The 20228-nt window shown below is 34.4% G+C and overlaps 1 protein-coding gene across 41 annotated transcripts in view; it reads right to left on the bottom strand.

Moving 5' to 3' along the window:
- RIMS1 (regulating synaptic membrane exocytosis 1) overlaps nucleotides 1-20228 on the bottom strand; it is a 477431-nt gene that overhangs the window by 212563 nt on the left and 244640 nt on the right. For all 41 annotated transcript variants that reach the window (XM_038554462.1, XM_038554466.1, XM_038554493.1 and 38 more), the window contains one exon: nucleotides 2350-2690. In XM_038554462.1, coding sequence (XP_038410390.1) covers nucleotides 2350-2690 — 341 coding nt within the window. The remainder of the gene's footprint in view (nucleotides 1-2349; nucleotides 2691-20228) is intronic.

Here is a 20228-nt window from a genome sequence, read left to right as displayed (position 1 = left end):
AAAAGGACAATTTCTATTGTGGGTTATTAAAGTATTAGTTGCGAGGATATACTGTGGGGTTTGAGGAGGAGCTAGTAATGGCGGAAAGAAAAGATAAAGGGTTTCAAATGGGACTGGTAAGCAAAAGAGAATGGTGAATTCCGCTTTAAACATTTAGTTCACATTGGTGTTTTGAAGTGGAAGGGATTTTCATCGGAGGGTGGAATTGTAAGGGTGGCATTGTAGTTTTACAATGTGAGAAGTCTAATAGGAACATATATTACTTATCAAATACAGTTTTTTATAAAAGTGTGACAATTGTACTACAGACATTTAATAGCTCAGTAAGGCACAGGTGATCTTGTTAGAAGTTTATATTGAATCGATTTACTTTCCTTCCTTCCTTTCCTGATAAATGATGCTTACCTTGTAAAGTTCACAGGGGCATTAGAGAGACCATCTGTGAAGGTGCTTTATGGGTTAATAGAGTGTCATGCAAATGAAAAGAGTTCTGCAGTCTCTCTGATCTTTGCTTCCCTAAGTACGCCTTCCCTTACCTCTACCTCTAATTATTCCCTTTCCACTAGCTCCTGATGAAGAATTCAGTAGTTCTAAACAGACTGACAACATTCTTTTGCTCTCACTTACCTCCCTGAAGTCACCATCCATCTCTTTTCCTTCTATACCCCTAATGTCTTCAATATTTTAAGTATTTATATCATCAGTAATTTATATAATCAGCAACAGCATTTGTCATATTTTCTCTTTAAAAAAAAAAAAACCTTACAGCTCCAAATTTTCTTATTTAAAAGTATCATTTTCTGACCAATCCCAAATTGCACCTTTAATATTTTTATTTTTTAACCCATAACAGTTTGTCACAAAAAGCTTCCCATTACACCTTCACTGAAGTATCTCTGGTGTCCTTTGTGTGTCCTCTCCACATAGTTCAGGTGCACTCATTCTTTGTTTCTGAAATGTCCCATCCTACCCTGCCTACCTACTGTATAATCCCTGGGTATCCTAGAAAGCTTAATTCAGAAGGCACCTCCTCTTTCTGTGGCTCCCAAAGTTTTACATGTATTTTCTAGCTTTGATCAAATTAGCCTCTGGTACAGTTAATTGTCCAGGTGTCTATCTTCCCTAGGATATTGTATGGTGGTCTTCCCTAGGATCTGTCAGCAAAGGGACTTTGTCTTAATCATCTTTATACTCTGGTCCCTGGCACAGTGTTTGCTTGTGGTAAATACACAATGGCTATTGGCTTGAATAATAGCTATGTTCACTGAATGCCTCCCATCTGCCAGTTTTTGAACACATGCTCACCTTTAACCCTTACCACAACCCTGCAAGATGGGTTGTTACTGTCCACTTTGACAGAACCAAAGGACTGGAAGATCTTTGTAACTTTGAAGTCCTTGATGTTATTGTATAGGCTTTGTTTGAAAAGGGGAACCAAGGCCTGACTTGAAGCCAACTCTCCCACCCAGTGGGATGCATAAGGATTATACCAACAAAAGCAGAAAATCTACTCTTAACAATAATAAGGTCCCCCAAACTACCAACCGCATGAAGAAGGGCTATATCCTCCTCGTTAACACTGTCTCCCAGTGTAGGAGCCTCCTGTCTGGTCGTAAATGCATTGTTGAATGAAGGAATCAATCAATTAAATTATCTGATCTTGTTAGCCCATGCTTGAAACCGTAAGTAGCTTTCCATAATTCCTTGGATAAAATCTATAAAATTTAACTTGGCCAAAAGGCCCAGTAAGACTTGGGCCCTGGTACCTAACCAGTCTCCTTTCCCCAGCTCTCCCCTACTCTCCTCCTCAGCTACTCACACTCTTGGTGTGGGCATCATTTAGGTTCTCACATGAGAACTTGTTTCTTCAGTCCACATGCCTGTGCAGATACCTGGAGTGCTCATCTCCTTCTTCATCTGGTTAATTCCTAGTCACTTGTTGAGCTCAGCATAAAAGATATATCCTCAAAGAAGGTACCCATGCACCTTCCACCAGGTCTGGCTCCCTCATATTCTCTCAGAGCATACTTTCCATTAAAGTGCTAATTCTAAAAGTGAATAAATGATCTGAGAGCTTTTCTGAGTTCAAGGTTGGAAGTTAGTATCTCAACTCAGGTGACTTGTTCACATGTGTCAATGTTATGAAAGAAATGCTTTTCAAAAAAGTTCTAAGGATTGATGCAGCATTCTAGAGATAAACAAAGCACCTTAGGACTGTTGTTGCCTTCCAGGTGGAGCCTGAGAAGTAGCACCTCCACATATTCCTTTAAATAGCAGTTAATTCTTGAAAAGAGGTTTGCTCTCAATATAATATCTTGCCTTTTGCTTACAGGGTTAATGAACTATTACCTCTCTCTTGGAGGTTCACTTCTAGACCTGGATGAAACCTGCTTCTGTTCAGGCCCCACCGCTTGCTGTGAGGACTCAGCCCCCTTGCTCCTGTCTGGTTGTGCGCTGGGAGGAGCTGTGTCCTGGGAGGAGGCAGCTGCCGTGCTCAGGGGTGTCTGAGACCGTGATCGCTCTTGGAGCCGTGCTTTCTTTTCTCTTGGTACCTCAGAACCAGCACCTGTAGCTGTATCACTTAGGGTTCCATCCTGACTTGGCTGCTGAGGGCCACTTCCAAAGAACCATGCCCCAGATTTGGTTAAGATTTCTTGTTGCTTTCGACATAAATTGCATACCCACATAACCTATTTAAAGAAGAGAGAACAATATAAATTTTCTATGCCATTTGGAAATAATAATTTATCTTTAACACATTAAAATATCTTATAAGGAAAAGAAAAATGCTTGTCATATGTATACTTATCCTTGCAAATTTCTTGTGACAATGACCCTTGCACAAGTCACAGTCAAGTACATGAATGCCTGGACTGTCACCCATCTGAAACCACAGCATCTCTAGGTTACCAGAGTATTTTCCTGGTGTCGTAACCCTGTGATTCTGAACTTTATTTTACCATGTATCCATCACATTTTGTATGACTGAATCTGAAGTTTCATTTAAAGTATATGCTAGTAAAAATGTTTTAAGCGGGGTTTGATTGATTAGTAAAATGCTGTAAAGAGCTATGAAATTAATATTTATGTACATAAATCTCAGTGTCTTGAAGGATATAGAAAATATCTGTCTTCTCAAAACTTATGCATTATTAAAGCTGATATTAAAAGATGTTCATATGGGACAAACAATAAAAGGTAGGCACAAAAGAAAAGGTCAAGCTGTATATCTTCTCTAGTTTATTAGTAATAAACTCACCTCAGGTTTACATTATGCTATAAAAGTTTCCACGCACATCTTTACTAAAGCAATAAATTTAGGGCTGGGTTTATTCATATGAGACCACTCCCAATACTGTTTCCACTAGAGATTCTATTTTGGAATAGTCATCTAGAAATACATCTACTGAGAAATTATTAGATTATTTTATCACTTAAATCTATACATCAGCTCTCCTCTTGGTGACATTTAAATGAATGTAATAATGAGGACAACAAAGATAACAAATGATGAATAATGGTAGCAGCAACACTTAGTATACAGAGCAAAAATAGATATCTACAGGCCTATGAGCACTCTTCTCAGATACCTCCAGTACCTCTGTTTGGTGGTGTAATTCCACCTCCCTGCCTCAGTTGTTTTCCTCTGAACACACTTCAGTTTTCCTTTGTACTTCAGAAACAGCACCCACAGGAAAGGCTGCTCATCAAACTACAGGCCCTGGTTTTCACAAATACTGAATCAGTCTCAATTCCTCAAAAATATTACAAAAGGATGAATAAATCCCAGATAATAGTACATGAGAAACAATATTACGGTGGTAAAAGATGAAGCCTTGTTGAGATGGCAAAAAGAAGAAAATGTACGACTGAAAACATTTAGATGAATATGAGAAAAACTACAATGGTAGCTATAAAATTAATATATAAAAGATAAAGTAAGAATAAGAAAAAGAAAAGTACTATGTTTTTAACATGGAAGAGTTCATCTGTATGAAATGTTAAGAGCTGCTGCTTTCCAAGCAAGAAAATGCAAATGGATCAATAGTATGGGGAAAACTAAGACTTAAAGATGTTTACTATAAAAAGTTTAAGATTGACAAAGCTTATTAGTTCATTCCTCTACACTTCCTCAGGTCATAAAATGAAATGGACTAGATTCACAAAAGCAGTTAGTTGAATCCCATATGCTAAGATGTTAAACAAGGTAAACAGAGCATTTCATAAGCCTGTAACAAAATAAAGGAAGTATGGAACATATCTGTAATTTAAAATGCTTCCCAAATGAGGTGATATTGAGCACAATGTATCACAATCTCTTTATGTCATAAATAAGGTCCCTCAGAAATTCCGATTCATTGAATACAGTCTTATCAAGGATATCATTATAAGGGCAATATCCCCAGGCCAGGACTTTATGCCAGTGACACTGATTATGCTTCACCCAGACCCTGGATGGGGACAGGTGATATGCTATCTCATTGGTTGCCTCTTTAGCTGACAAAACAGTAATGAGAAGGTCTGAAATCATGCAAAGAAACCAGGAAGAATCTTTGACTACTTTATATTGCTAGGGAGACATTAAATTTATGTTTATTATACTATAAGAAAAATATTATTCATCATCAAAAGTAAGTCCCTTTCCTCAAAATATTAAAGTATATTTAGGATAAATATAAATTTACTTTAAAACATAGGGAAAACACAATAAAATTACAATTAAACAAAAATTCCCAAATGGAGTTAAGTTAAATAAAGAGGCAGAAAGAAACATTAAAATACTGATAAAAAGAAGGGTAAAGGGATGCTGGGTGGCTCAATTGTTGAGCATCTGCCTTTTGCTCAGGGCGCGATCTCAGTGTCCTGGGATTGAGTCCCGCACTGAGCTCCCTGGATGGAGCCTGCTTCTCCCTCCACCTATGTCTCTGACTCTCTCTCTCTCTCTGTGTCTCTCATGAATAAATAATTTTTTTTTTTTTAAATGAAGGATAAAGGAGACTCTTCTTTGTGCATCTGAATATTTTCTAGAAAATGTTTATCATAATCTTACTTTGATTGTTTCATGTATTTTTTAAAAGATTTTGTTTATTTGAGAGGGAGAGAGAAAGAGAGCACACACACATAAGCAGGGTAAAGGGTAGAGGGAAAGGGAGAGAATCTTAAGTAGAGTCCACGCTGAATGTGAGCCTGGTGCAAACTCAATCTCATAACGTGGAAATCACAACCAAGAGTTGGATGCTTAACTAACTGTGGAACCCAGGTGCTCCAATTGTTTCATATTTTTTAAGTGTTATAAAAATGGGCCAATGAAAAGTAATTGCCAGATCTGGGCAAGTTCTAAATTTTGAATATATGCAGAATTGCCACAAGAGTGATAAAGGCAAATAAAATGTGGTTATTATTAAATTATTCTTACCATTAAATATTAAAATTCATTTAATTTCATATGAAATAGATTCAAAAGATTACAGTTAGTAGAAGCAACTGCTTCAATATTTTCAAAATATTATTTATTTATTTATTTTCTGAATGTCTCATTAATTTTGTCTGTTTTTAACACTTAGAAAAAAATTTTCCTATGCTTTATTTCCTTGTGCACACATTTTTAAATTTGTATTTCAAAATTAATTATAAGTGTGGTGAATCTATCTTCTAATCTGAAAGCAAAATTAACTCTAAAAATAAAAATATTTTTTATTAAAATACTATCTCCCAATCTCTACCATTAATTATATAAATTACTCTTGCCACAGAGTTTACAAAGAAAAAAGAAACTATTTATACAAGCTGTAAGGAAAATAGATGGCAGTACAATAGAACATTTGTTGTGCCTTTCAACATAGTTCATATCAAACATTTCAGGCATGTATAAAAAATAAGCCAAACAGTTGCTGAGAAGCAATGCAGTTATGTATGTTTACAGATTCTCTTTTTGAATTTAGGATCAAGTATTATGTTTGTCTACTAACGACAGATAATCCAAAACGTGAGATACTAATCCAAAAGTGGGATAGGGAGCCTTTCTTAACTCATTTTTTTTAAAAAGGACAAGACACAAATATTTCTACAAAAAAATGCAATTTATTTAAAATACAGCACACCTTTTTAAAGATCATGCAGGATTATACCCTGATTAAGTACCCCGAGATGTGTTCCAAACTAATCTAAACCAAAGCAAGTCTGTGTAATACCTTATCTTAACAATTTACAGATGTTAAGCAACCAAATACAAACTTAAATGAAAGATTATTGTGATGGAACATGGATTCTGAAACTACATGTCGTACATGAGAAATATGAAGAACATTTGAAAATTTTATTCAGAACTTTTGTACTAACAGCATTTTAAATTCCATTTAAGGAATCCTTAAGAAATACAGTAGACCATTTTATGGCAAAAAAAATGATTCAGATGCAAGAAATACTTTATATTTGCCTTCACATGAAATTTTTACAGATCCAGACACACAGAGCAGAAGAAATGTGCCTTAGATTTACTCTCAATGATATTGCTAAGGTGATTCATGACAATGAGGTACAGAATTCCTATATTAACACAAATGTGTTGCTTAAAAAAGTCCATCTGAGGTAGTTAGTGCTGTAACATAAAGAATAAATATAAGCAGGAAGATTTTTTAAAAAAAGATTAAGTGTGAAAATATTGGCTTGTATTTAATATAGTATTCAAAGATAGTTATACTACCATTTTGAAAATATGAAAAAGAAAATGGGCTATTCAGCTTTATTATAGATGCTGCATTTTCTGAGTACCTTTACTTATTTTCCTTACTTTATTCAGTAAAGGCACTCACTGTAGCAGAAGGGGGGACAAAATTATCAAGGTGATAGTTCAGCTTTTTTGACAATAGTAGATGAGATTGTAAAAATAATTGATTACTAAGTAGGTGAAAATGAGAGAGTTCTCTGTACTTGTTTCAGCATATGTATGTGTGTGTTTCTCTCCCAGTCTCTTGTTATTTTTGTTACTATTTCATGGGTTTATTATTTTTCCTTTTGGAAGTTTATAAAATACATAAGCAAAGAAGTGACCTGATACCTATTAGGTCTTAAGAGAGTCCCTCTGGTTACTGTGTTGAATTAGGCATAAAATGTAGGGAACCAATTGCGGAATTGTTATGAACTAAATTCTAATACTGCTATTTTTATTCTCTTTTGGTTCATCTTTGACAGATATGTTTCTCTATCCATAGGTTATCTATTTGCATAATTTCGTTGGAGTTACATTTCTTTTTTTATATAGCACAAGACTGAACCATGGGTTTTTTTTGTTGCTGCTGCTGCTACTGTTGTTTAATCCAAAAATCTTTGTGTCTTAGTAGCATTCAACCACACATCAATCCTTATTTTCTATGTCCTGACTGACATTATAATATGTTTCTCCATTTATAAAAAGTAAATGCACATGCCTGCACTCCAGATACCAACGCTTCTGCCCAGTAAAGGACTTCAATCCATCACTGACCCCTTCATTTTCCTGTGACTTCAACCTTGCCTTCTCTGTTACTCCTTCCATTTTAGCATATAACTATTAAAGCATATAATATAATCAAAACTTTTCTTTGAACTTATTCTCTCTCTAGTCACTTTTTTCTCCATCCTCTGTAAAATCAAGCTACCTGAAAAAAAAGATAAAAAATAAAGAAAGAAAAAAAAAGAAAGAAAGAAAACTACCTGATAAAGTAACTAAATTAATACTTGCCCCACTTCCTTATATCCCCTTTATTTCTCAACGATTTGAGACATCAGTCCCCACAGTTGTATTTAATTATTTTTCATAGACATTAGTGATCTCTTCCATTGTGTTAGTTTCACTTATATACACTGAATGTATGGAATTTATGACTACCTTTTGTTTTTGGTTTATGGATATTAGAGATAGTTTCCTGTTCTGGTCTAATCTGACTTCTATCACCTCCTCTCATATTCCTCGATAAAAACTTTCTTCACTCTTACTAAATGTTAATGTTACATAGAGCTCCATTTTTGCTTCTCTGCATTTCTTATGCCAATAGATTCCATGTGAGATGGATATAGGATTTTCATATTTTTATCACAACCCCTCCTGAAAAATATTTTTCAGAAGACTTATACAATGAGTATTTGCTCAGTAAATTGTGTTGATGACTACTACACTAACACAATATTTCCATTATAGAACATGCAAAATAGAAACTGAATGAATGAGATTTAAAAAGTAAATAGCACTTTAATATTATTTTGCATACAAATTGACTATCCTATACTATAAGCTTTAGACTTTAAAATCATAATTTCTAGCTCAGGCATCTAGTAAAATATCGAAAACCATAGTACCCTCTTATCTACTACATACACCCACTTGAATGTAACCTAGGAACCTCAAACTTAAAGGACACCAAACAGAAGTGATTATGTTTTCCATAAAACTTGATCTTGTCGGGATCCCTGGGTGGCGCAGCGGTTTAGCGCCTGTCTTTGGCCCAGGGCACGATCCTGGAGACCCGGGATCGAATCCCACGTCGGGCTCCCGGTGCATGGAGCCTGCTTCTCCCTCTGCCTATGTCTCTGCCTCTCTCTCTCTCTCTCTCTCTCTCTCTCTCTGTGACTATCATAAATAAATAAAAAAAAATTAAAAAAAAAAAAAAACTTGATCTTGTCCTGTATTGTTTGTCTCAGTTAATAGTACCACCACCCACACGGTCACCCAAACAATTAATCTAAGAATGATCCTAGCTTACTCTCCCCCTAATGATTCATCATATCTTAACTCTGATTTCTGAATATCATGATTCAAACTTGCTTCCTTATGTCTATTCACACTGTACTGACTTATTTGAGGGTGTGATCTTTTCCTATCAAGATTTCTATAACTGACATCCTATCAGATTTCCCTCCTCCTCTTATTGCCCCTGCAATAAATCTTCCAACCCATTTCACATCCTCTAAAATTTAAATTTGACAAGATCACTCTCTGCATTCAAGATATAATTATAATCTTGTTTAGCATACTGAGGTTCTTTCCTACTTTTTCAACCTCATCAACAGCTGTTTCCCACATATACTCCATTCTCCAGTTTTCTCAACAGTATGCAGTTCCCAGAATTTGTTTGAGATGTTTAGCTTTATGACCTCGTTTTTAGGTTCATCCCATACCCAAATGGATTATATACATTTTATAACATCTGCATTTTTCACATCTGATACAGTATTTCATTTATTCACTGATGATATAAAATTTTCATATGTATCATATCTTCCATAGAAATGCATTATGAAGAAAACAAAAAAATTGTTGTGTGCATTTTTTTTATAGTATTTCTAAACCTTGGTACCTTATTTTTTACTTTTAATGGCCTAAATTCCTAATTTCAATAATGAAATAAAAAACAAAAGTATAATTTGTGCATATTCTGTTATCATGCTAGGATTCCAAACACTATAATGTCCTATACAACTGCAGAATTTAGACTCATAGACTTCATTATTGTATAATGCCTACAGAATATCTGTATTTATCACTAAAGTGAGTTATTACATTAATGGCATAATGAATGTTTTATGTTGAATTATTCTAAAACCACATTGTCTAAAATAGTGAATAAACCAACATGCCCAAATCCTATAAGAGACTCTTAACTATAGAGAACAAACTGAGGGTGGCTGGAGGGGAAGTGGGTGAGGGATGGGCTAAATGGGTGATGGGGTAAGGAAGGCATTTGTTGTAATGAGCACTGGGCATTATTTTCAAGTTAAATGGAATACCTACCAAGATAGATCATAGGTTGGCCATTAAAAAAAAAAAATTACAGAACTGATGTCACATAGCATATATTCTCTGATCAAAACTCAATAAAATAAGGGTGCCTGGGTGGCTCAGTCTGTTAAGTGTCTGCCTTTGGCTTAGGTCATGATCTCGGGGTCCTGGGATTGAGCCCTCCATCAACCCCCCTGCTTGCAGGGAGCCTGCTTTCCCTCTCCTCCTTGCTCATGCTCTCTTTCACTATCTCTCTCCCTCTCTCAAATAAACTTAAAAAAAAATCCAAAGCTCAATAAAATTAGAAAATAATAACTAAAAAATTCTGGAAATAGCATAATTTTGGAAATTAAGCAATACATATCTAAATATGACAAGGCAAAAAAAATCACAAGGGAAATTAAAATATGTATTGTTCTGGATAATAATAAAAATATAGCCTATCAAAATTTATAAGATGCATCTAAAACACTCCTTAAAAAGAAAATTGTAGCATTAAACACTCCATTGCAAAAGAAACAATTAGGGGCACATGAGTGGCTCAGTTGGTTGTGTCCAACTCTTGATTTCAGCTTAGGTCATGATCTAGGGGTCATGGGATCAAGCTCCACATTGAACTCCCTGCTCAGTAGGGAGTCTGCTTCTCTTTCTCTCTCCCTCTCCTCTGCCTCTCCTCCCAGCTCACACTTGCATTCTCTCTAAAATAAAATAAATAAAATCTTAAAAAAAACAATTATTAATGATCTAAGTTTCCACCTTAAGAATAAATGAATGAACAAAAATAAATAATATAGGGTAAAGAAGAAAACGATAAAGATGAGAGTGGAAATTAATAAAATACAAAATTAAAAAATCAATAACTTAAAGAAAATCAATAAAATAAAAATATATGGCTCCTGGAAGGGACTAATAAAGTTGATCTCCTTGACTGATCACAAAAAAGAATAGAAAATGCAATTACCAAAAGGGAGAACATCATTATAGACCCTAGATTAATTAAAAAGAAAAATTAAATTGTATTATTAATAATTTTATGCCAACAATAAATTTAAATTTAAATAACATAATAACATAAATAGAGGAATTGCTTAAAATTTTTGAATTAAGAAAAATGACATAAGAAGAAATAGAAAACCTGAATAGCCCAAGCAAAAGAAATTCAATTCATAATTAAAAGGCAACTTACAATAAAAATTCCAGAACCAACTATCTTCACTGGAAAATTATTTTTAACATCTTTGAAGAGTAAATTATATTAATTTTCCAAAAGGTTTTTTTTTTATTAAAAGAGAGGAAAATAACCTACTTCTGCTTCTGAACTCATTTTATAAGGTCAACTTAGTCCTAATACAGGAAACTATGTTATTAGAATTAAAATTAGAAACAATATTCTTCTTATGAACAATTATATGTCAATAAATTGTACAACATAAAAGAAACGAATAAATTCTTAGAAACATGCAACTTTTTAAGATGGAATCACAAAAAAATAGCAAACTTGAACAAATGGATTACTAATAATCAAAAACTTTCCAACAGACAAAAGTCTAGGATCATATGGCTTCAACTGGTGAATTACACCAAATGTTCATAGAATTAATACTAGTTCTTTTCAAACTCTTCCAAAAAAAAAAGCAGAAAAGAAGGGAACACTTTCATTTTTTTAAGATTTATTTATTTATTTGAGAGAGAAGGAGAGAGAATTTCAAGCAGACTCCCCCTGAGCATGTAGCCTTACATGGGGATCGATCTCATGATCCTGGGATCATGACTGGAACCAAAATCAAGAGTTGGATACTCAACCAATTGAGCCACCCAGGCACCCCAAGAAGGGAATACTTCTGTACTCATTTTACAAGGCCAACATTACTCTGAGATCAAAACCAGACATGGACACTACAAAAAAATAAAATCACAGACCAATATCCCTGATGAACATAGATGTGAAAATCTTTAACAGAGTATTAGTAAACCAAATTCAACAATATACTAAAGGGATCACACCACATGATCAAGTGGAGCTTATTCCAGTGGTATTAGGGTGGTTCAATATCCACAAATCAGTCGATGTAATGTACCAAATCAATGGAATTAAAGATAAAAATCATATGATATTCCAATAAATGCATAAAAGCCTTGGCAAAATTCAACATCCATTTATGATAAAAATTCTCAACAAAGTGGGTATAGAGGGAACTTACCTTAACATAATGAAGACCATATATGACAAGCCCACAGCTAATATCATATTTAGCGGTGAAATGCTCAAAAACTTTCCTCTAAGATTAGGAACAAGATGAGGGTGCCCAATATCCCCATTTTAATTCAATGCACTATCAGAATTTCTAGCCATAGCAATTAGGCAAGAAAAAGGATTAAAGGCATCCAAACTGGAAATAAAGAAGAAAAACTTTCATTATTTGCAGAAGGCCTGATGTCATATTTATAAAACCCTAAAGTTGCCATTAAAAATTGTTAGAATAAATAAATTCAAAAAGGTTGCAAGATTAAAAAATCAACATACAGAAATATCGTGTTTCTATACAATAAAAATGAACTATCAGGAAAAAAAAAGAAAATAATCCCATTATAATTGCATCAAAAAGAATAAAATACCCAGGAATAAATTTAAGGAGGTAAAAGACCTACACACTGAAAACTATAAGACATTAATAAAAGAAACTGAAGAAGACACAAATAAATGGAAAGATATTCTATGTTCATAGATTAGGAGAACTGATACTGCTAAAATGTCCATAATACCCAAAGCAATCTAGAGATTCAACACAATTGCTATCAAAATTCCATTGATATTTTTCACAGCAATAGAACCAGCAATCCTAAAGTTTGTATGGAACCACAAAAGACCCAAAAACATCTAGGCAGACCCCAAAAAATCTTGAGAAAGAAGAACAACCTGGAGACATCATGCTTCATGATTTCAAACTACGTTACAAAGCTATAATAATCAAAACAGTATAACATTGGTATAAAAACTGACACAGATGAATGAAACAGAATAGAGAGCCCAGAAATAAACCCATGCTTATATGGTCACTTAATTTATGACAAAGAGGCCAAGAATATACAGTTGAAAAAGGAAAATCTCTTCAATAAATGGTATTGGGGAAATTGGGCAGCATATGCAGAAGAATGAAACTGGATATCTTGCAGGATACACAAAATGAACTTGAAATGAATTCGAGATTTGAACATAAGATCTGAAACCATAAAACTTCTGAAAAGAAAAAAAGGCAGTAAGCTCCTTGACATGCTCTTTGCAATGAGTTTTTGGATCCAACACCAAAAGCCAAGGCAACAGAAGTAACACTATATCAAACTAAAAACCTTCTGCACAGCAGTCAATCATTAACAACACAACAAGGCAACCTACTAAATAGAAGAAAATATTTACAAATCATGTTTCTGATAAGAGATTAATATCCAAAATATATAGAGAACTAATACCACTCAACAGCAAATAAATAAATAAATAAATAAATAAATAAATAAATAATTTTTTTTAAATGGGCAGAAGATCTGATTAGAGATTTTTCCAAGGACATACACTTTCTAAAGCCAATATACCCATGAAAAAGATGCTAAACATTACTAATCATTTGGAAAATGCAAATCAAAACCACAATGAGGTATCACCTTAGAATGGCTATCAAAAAGACAAGAAACAGCAAGTGCTGGCAAGGATGTGGCAAAAAAGGAATCCTTGTGCACTGCTGATATAGTTACTATGTAAACAATAATAAAGTTTCCTCAAAAAATTAAAAGTAGAACTACCAGATGGTCCAGTAATTCCAGTTATGGGTATTTGAGGAAAAGGAAAGCACTAACTTGAAAAAGCATATACATTCCTATTTATTGCTGCATTATTTACAACAGCCAAAATATGGACACAACCTCAGTGTCCATTAATGGGTGACTGGATAAAGAAAAGTTTATTCATATACATATGTGTGTATATACATATACACATACACATGAAATGGAATATTATGCAGCCATAAGAGAGAGTGAAATCTTGCCATTATGTTAAGTGAGATAAGTCAGACAAAAAAGATAATTACCATATAAATTCACTTATATGTAGAATCTAAAAACCAAATAACATACCCCTTCTACCCGAACCTCACAGATAAAGAGAAAAGACTGGTGGTTGCCAAAGGCAAACGGTCAGTGGTAGGCAAAATGGATGAAGGGATTCACAACATACTAACTTCTAGTTCTAAAACAATTTATTGGGATATAATGTATACAACAGTCACTAGGCTTAATTATACTGTATTGCAGGGCGCCTGGATGGCTCAGTCAGTTAAGTGTCTGACTCTTGGTTTTGGCTCAGGTTATGGTCTTGGGGTCATGGGATTGAGCTCTAAGTCAGGCTGTGTGCTCAGAGGAGAGTCAGCTTGAGATACTCTCCTTTTCCCTCTGCTCCTCCCTCACTCACTCTTTCTCTCTCAAATAGATAAACAAATCTTAAAAATAAATAAAATAATAATGTATTGCATATATGAGTGTTGCTAAGAGAGTAAATCTTAAAAGTTCTCATCACAAGAAAAAAATTTGTTACCATGTATGCAAAGATATGTTAACTAGATTTATTGTGGGGATCATTTCTCTATATATGGAAATATTAAATAATTATGTTGTACACCTGAAACTAATATTGTATGTCAATTATACCTCAATAAAAAACAAAACAAGGGACACCTGGGTGGCTCAGTGGTTGAGTATCTGCTTTGGCTCAAGGTGTGGTCCTAGACCCAGGATCAAGTCCCACATCAGAGTCCCTGCATGGAGCCTGCTTCTCTCTTTGCCTAGGTCTCTGCCTCTCTGTGTGTGTCTCTCATGAATAAGTAAATAAAATCTTAAAAAATAATAAAACAAAACAAAACAAAATATCTCAAAAACATTGTAAGATGTTAAATTTTACCCCAAATATAATGCCACTACATGGAATATGAACAAATTACATGTTCAAATTAAAGAGAAAAAAATCACCAATTGAACATAACTGAAGTATTTGCTAGTTAGAAGAGATTCTCCTTGAATATTAGGATACAGAGACATTAAATGAAGAAAAAGTAAAAGAAATACCATGCAAAAAATAATCAGAAGAAAGCTGGTACAGTTAAAATAATATCAGGACAAGTAGTTATTGCAAGAGGTCTTACTAGAGATGAAAAAAAGGTGAGTTTCATTGTGATAAAAAGATCAATACACCCCAAAGACACTAAATTCTAATTTTATATACATTAACAGCATAGTATCAACATACATAAAGCAGAACTTGACAAATAAAATAAGAATAGGCAAATAACAAGTATAATGGGAGATATAAACACATCTCTAAATGACTGAAGAACAGAATAAAATTCAGAATAAAATTACAGAATAAAATTCCATAAGGATTTAGAAGAACTGAACAAAATTTGGCCTCACTGATACCTATAAGTAGAACTATTTTCATTAGCTACAGAATAACAAATGTGTTAATGTGTGATTCTAAAAGTGCTCTATATATTCGATGCAGTCCTCACCCCAACAGACACAAAAAATCCCACCAAGTTTTTCTGGAAATGTGTAAGTTCATACTAAAATTATTGTGGGAATGCTAAAGGTCAAGAAGAACTAAGATAATTTTGAAAAATAATTTCAGAGACTTACATTGTTTTTATTCCATTATCCCTATATCCAATCAAGCAAACTGTTTTTTTTTAAAGCAGATTATTTGTTTTCTTGATGTTGAGTAACAAAAGTTATTTATGTTTTAGATAATAACCCCTTATGAGACATATCATTTGCAAATATCTTCTTCCATTCAGAAGGCTGCCTTTTTGTATTGTTGATGGTTTCTTTTGTTGTGTAAAAACGTTTTATTTTGGTGTTGTCCCAATAGTTTAATTTTATTTCCCATAAGGCGATATATCCAGAAAAATATTTCTACGGCTGATGTTAAAGAAATTTCTGCCTATGTTTTCTTCTAAAAGTTTTATTGTTCAGGTTTTACATATAGGTCTTTAATCTATTTCAAGTGTATTTTTATGTATGGTGTATGAAAGTAGTCTAGTCTCATTATTTTGTATGTAGCTATTTACATACCATTTATTGAAGAGAGACTGTTTTTTCCCTATTGTATATTCTTGCCTCCTTTATCAAAGATCAGGTGATCATGTAAGTGTGAGTTTATTTCTGGGCTCCCTATTCTGTTCCATTTATCTATTCATCATTTTTCCCTTTTTTTTTTTGTCAGTACCAAACTGTTTTAATTTCTACAGCTCTGTAGTATATCTTGAAATCTGGAATGGTAATACCACCAGCTTTGTTCTCCTTTGTCAGTATTGCTTTGGCTATGTGTGGTCTTTTGTGGTTCCACACAAATTTTAGGATTATTTGTTTTATCTGTGAAAAATGCTGTTGGCATTTTGAGAGGGATTGCATTAAATCTATAGATTGCTTTGGATAGTAAGGACAATTTAATAATATTGGTTTGTCTAATCCATGAGCATGGTATATTTTTCCATTTGTTTATGTTGTCTTCAATTTCTTCAATCAGTATTTTTTATTTTTTGGAGTGCAGATCTTTCACCTCCTTGGTTAAATTTATTCCTGGGTATTTTATTATTTTTGGTGTAATTATAAATGGGAATATTTTCTTAATTCCTCTTTCTGCTATTTCATTATTGGTGTTTAAATGTCTGTATATTAATTTTGTATTCTGCAATGTTGCTGACTTCATTTTTCAGTTCTCATGGTTTTTTGGTGGAAACTTTAGGGTTTTCTATATATAAAGTATCAGGTCATCTGCAAATAGGGAGTTTCACTTATTTCTTACCAATTTGGATGTCTCTCATTTCTTTTCCTTGTCTGATTGCTGGGGCTAGGATTTCTAGTACTATATTGAATAAAAAGGGTGAGAGTGGACATTTTTGTCTTGTTCCTGATACTAGAGGAAAACTGTTTAGTTTAGTTTAGTTTAGTTTTTTACCATGAGTATGATGTTAGTTGTGAGGCTTTCATATATGGCCTTTGTTATATTATGTTGAGGTATGTTCCCTCTAAATCTACTTTATTGATAATTTTACCATGAATGGATGTTGTACTTTGTTAAATGCTTTTTCTGCATTGAGAGGACCATGTGGTTTTTATCCTTTATTTTTTATCCTTTCTTTTATTAATATGATGTATTATATTAATTGATTTGTGAATGTTAAGCCACCCTTTCATCCTTGAAATAAATGCCACTTGATGTTGGTGAATGATTTTTTAAAGTATTTTTAAATTCATTCTGCAATATTTTTTGAGGATTTTTACATCTGTATTCATCAGATATTGCCTGCAGTTTCCTATTTTTGTAGTGTCTTTATCTGGTTTGGCTATCAGGGTAATGGCCTCACAGAATCAATTTGGAAGCTCTGTCTTTAGGTCTGAAATGAATCTCCTGAAAGCAGCATAAAAATGCTGCTTTTATCCTTTTAGTTTGCCTTATGTCTTTTCATTAGACTATTTAATATATTTACATTTATACTAATTACTGATGGGTATGTATTTATTGGCATTTTGTTACTTGTTTTCTGATTAACTTTGTAATTCAACTCTGTTCCTTCCTTCTTTTCTTGCTCTCTTCTCTTTTGGTTTGATGGCTTTCTTTATTGTTATGCTTGGATTTCTTTCTCTTTGTATGCACATCTATTATAGGTTTTTGATTTGGGGTTGCCATTAAGTTCATATATAACATCTTCTGTATATTGCAGTCTATATTAAATTGATGGTCACTTAAGTTTGAATCCATTCCAAAAGCACTAAATTTGTACTCCCCCCCTCCATATTTTATGTATGTCATATTTTACATTCTTTTATTTTGTGAATCCATTGACTGATTTTTGTAGATTTATTTGATTTTACTACTTTAACTTCCATGCTGGCTTTATAAATAATCTACCTTAATTGTATGTTTGCATTTAACTGTGAATTTTTTTTCCTTTCCTAATTTTCTTACCTCCACTAATGTCCTTTAATGTTTCTTGTAAGGCTGGTTTAGTGTTGATGAACTCCTTAACTTTGTTTGCTTCAGAAACTCTTTATCTCTTCTGCTATTCTGAATGATAACCTTGCCAGGTAGAGTATTCTTTGGTTGCAGGTGTTTTTCTTTTAGCACCCTGAATATATCATGCCAGTCTCTTCTGGCCTAAAAAGTTTCTGCTGAAAAAATTAGCTGATAGTCTTTATGGGATTTCCCTTGTATTTATTTTCTTTTGCTGCTTTTAAAATTCTCTCATTATCACTACTTTTTGCCATTTTAATTATTGTGTGTCTTGGCACAGACCTCTTTGGATTAATTTTGTTAGGGGCTTTCTGTGCTTTATTGATCTGGATGTCTGCTCTAGATTCGAGAAGTTTTCAGCTATTGTTTCTTCAAATAAATTTTCTACTCCTTCTCTCTTCTTTTTCCAGGAAATGTGAAATTATAATGCAAAAGTTATTACCTTTGTTGATGTCACTGAGTTCCTTAACTCATTCTCATTTTTTATTATTCCTTTTTCTCTTTGCTGTTCAACTTGGTTGCTTTCCATTATGCTGCCTTCCAGATGGCTGATATCTTCTGCATTCTCTAATCTGCTATTGATTCCCTCTAGTGTATTTTTTATTTCAGTTATTGAGTTCTTCATCTTTTTTTTTTACTTTCTCTTTTTTTGTTTTGAAGGTCTGATATCCTTCATTCTTTTCTCATGCTGAGTGAGTACTTGTGACCATTACACTTCGTATGCTTTATTAGGTATATTGCTTACCGCCATCTCATCTAACTCTTTTGTTATGATTTTGTCTGGTTCTTTCATTTGGGAAATATTCCTATGTCATCATTTTGTCTAATTCTATGTTTTTGTTTCTATGTATCAGGAAGGTCAGTTATGTCTGTTGATCTTGAATGTGGTGGCCCCATAAAGAAGAGGTCCTGTGTTGCCCTGAGCAAATGCCCCTGGGTCATTAAAACCATGTACTCTAAAAAAAAAAAAAAACAAAAAAAACAAAAAAAACAAAAAAACACATGTACTCTAAGAGTATCTCCTATGTGGGTGCATATAGCCTATTGTTATGGGATTTGCTTTTAGTCCAGTTGGCTGGTATCAGGCAGTTTGGTCCCTGTACTGTTGAGGGCCTGAGTCCACCTCAGGCTGTAGTTGGGCAATGTCACCAGTCAGGGTACCACCTTTGCTCTCAATGTCTAATGTAGTTGCATACAAGTGCAAATGCACAACACTCTCCCTGTACTACCACCTGAGAGGCTTTCAAATTGGTGAGCCAGCCCCGCACCGACCAGATGTCCACCCTTAGTTACTCTATTGGGGCTGCAATCACTCCAAACTGCAGAACATTCTCTTATGCTGCCAGCTAAAAGCCTCTCGTGTGCTGGTGTGTGTGCTTATCTACTCCCATCTCCGGGACAATAGTTACATTGGAGTGGTGCTGGTTGCTGCCAGGGCTACTTGCAGAGTATGTCTAGATGAGAGCTATTTTAAAGGAATCCCAGCTAAGTGGAGCAGGGTTGCAGGGGATGTGGGGGCAGGGCATATGGTCCTAGATAGGTAGAGATGTTTGTGCTGGTTCCCATGCGTCCAGCAATCTAGGTTAGAGGAGGGGAAGAGAAATGGTACCCACAAGCACTTTTGTTCTTAAAGAAGTCTCCTAAAGATCTCTGTCACTCCAGTGCATGTTCTGAGATTAATAAATAAATCTCCTTCATATATACCCTGGGCACTTTTCAAACTGCTACATCTATTCCATGTGTTGGCAAGGTTATTTGTTAGGCTAGCTCTTTGAGAGCAGGAACTCAGTTTCCTATTCCCCCCACCCCCCCGCGCCACCCATCTTGGAGAGAAATCCAATGATTTTTAAAGTACCCAGAGGTAAATCCCATTGATTTTAAAAACTTTTCAAAGTTAAGCTCCCATGGTTTTCAAAACAAAATGTTATGGGGTCTTCTTTTCCCCTGTGAATCCCCTGTGCCTGGGGTGGGGTCTGATCCAGGCTTGTGGAATCCCTCCTTTTGTGTTTAGTCTCAACAGGGGTTGGGTTCCCAGACACATCTCTGCCCTGGTACCCTTTTCAAGTGGCCTACTCTCCACAATTAACTGTTGGTCTATTCTGCTAGTCTTTGGGTCACTTTCAGACTCAGTTGTACAGGTGTAGTGGTTTCCTCTGTGTGTTCGTGGAAGGAGGTAAGCTCAGGATCTTCCTGCTCTACCGTCTTCCTATATCTCCCCTCCTCTTTTTTAAGGCCCAGAATACTTCCCCAACAGGGGTCCCACCTGAACATAAACTCATATTCAGAGCATGATTATGTCCAAAAGAGCTGTGTATAGACAGCACAGGGATTTAGTACTCAAGGTGCTGGCTTGGGACTTTTCAGAGGGTTGAGAAAAGGGGAACTTATAGCTATAAACTTATAAGAATGCTTGAA

The sequence above is a fragment of the Canis lupus genome, chromosome 12 (genome assembly GCF_011100685.1).
Source record: "Canis lupus familiaris isolate Mischka breed German Shepherd chromosome 12, alternate assembly UU_Cfam_GSD_1.0, whole genome shotgun sequence".
In the NCBI taxonomy this organism is placed as follows: domain Eukaryota; kingdom Metazoa; phylum Chordata; class Mammalia; order Carnivora; family Canidae; genus Canis; species Canis lupus.
Note: the sequence above shows the minus strand (reverse complement) of the source record. Positions and strands in the feature narration are given on the sequence as shown.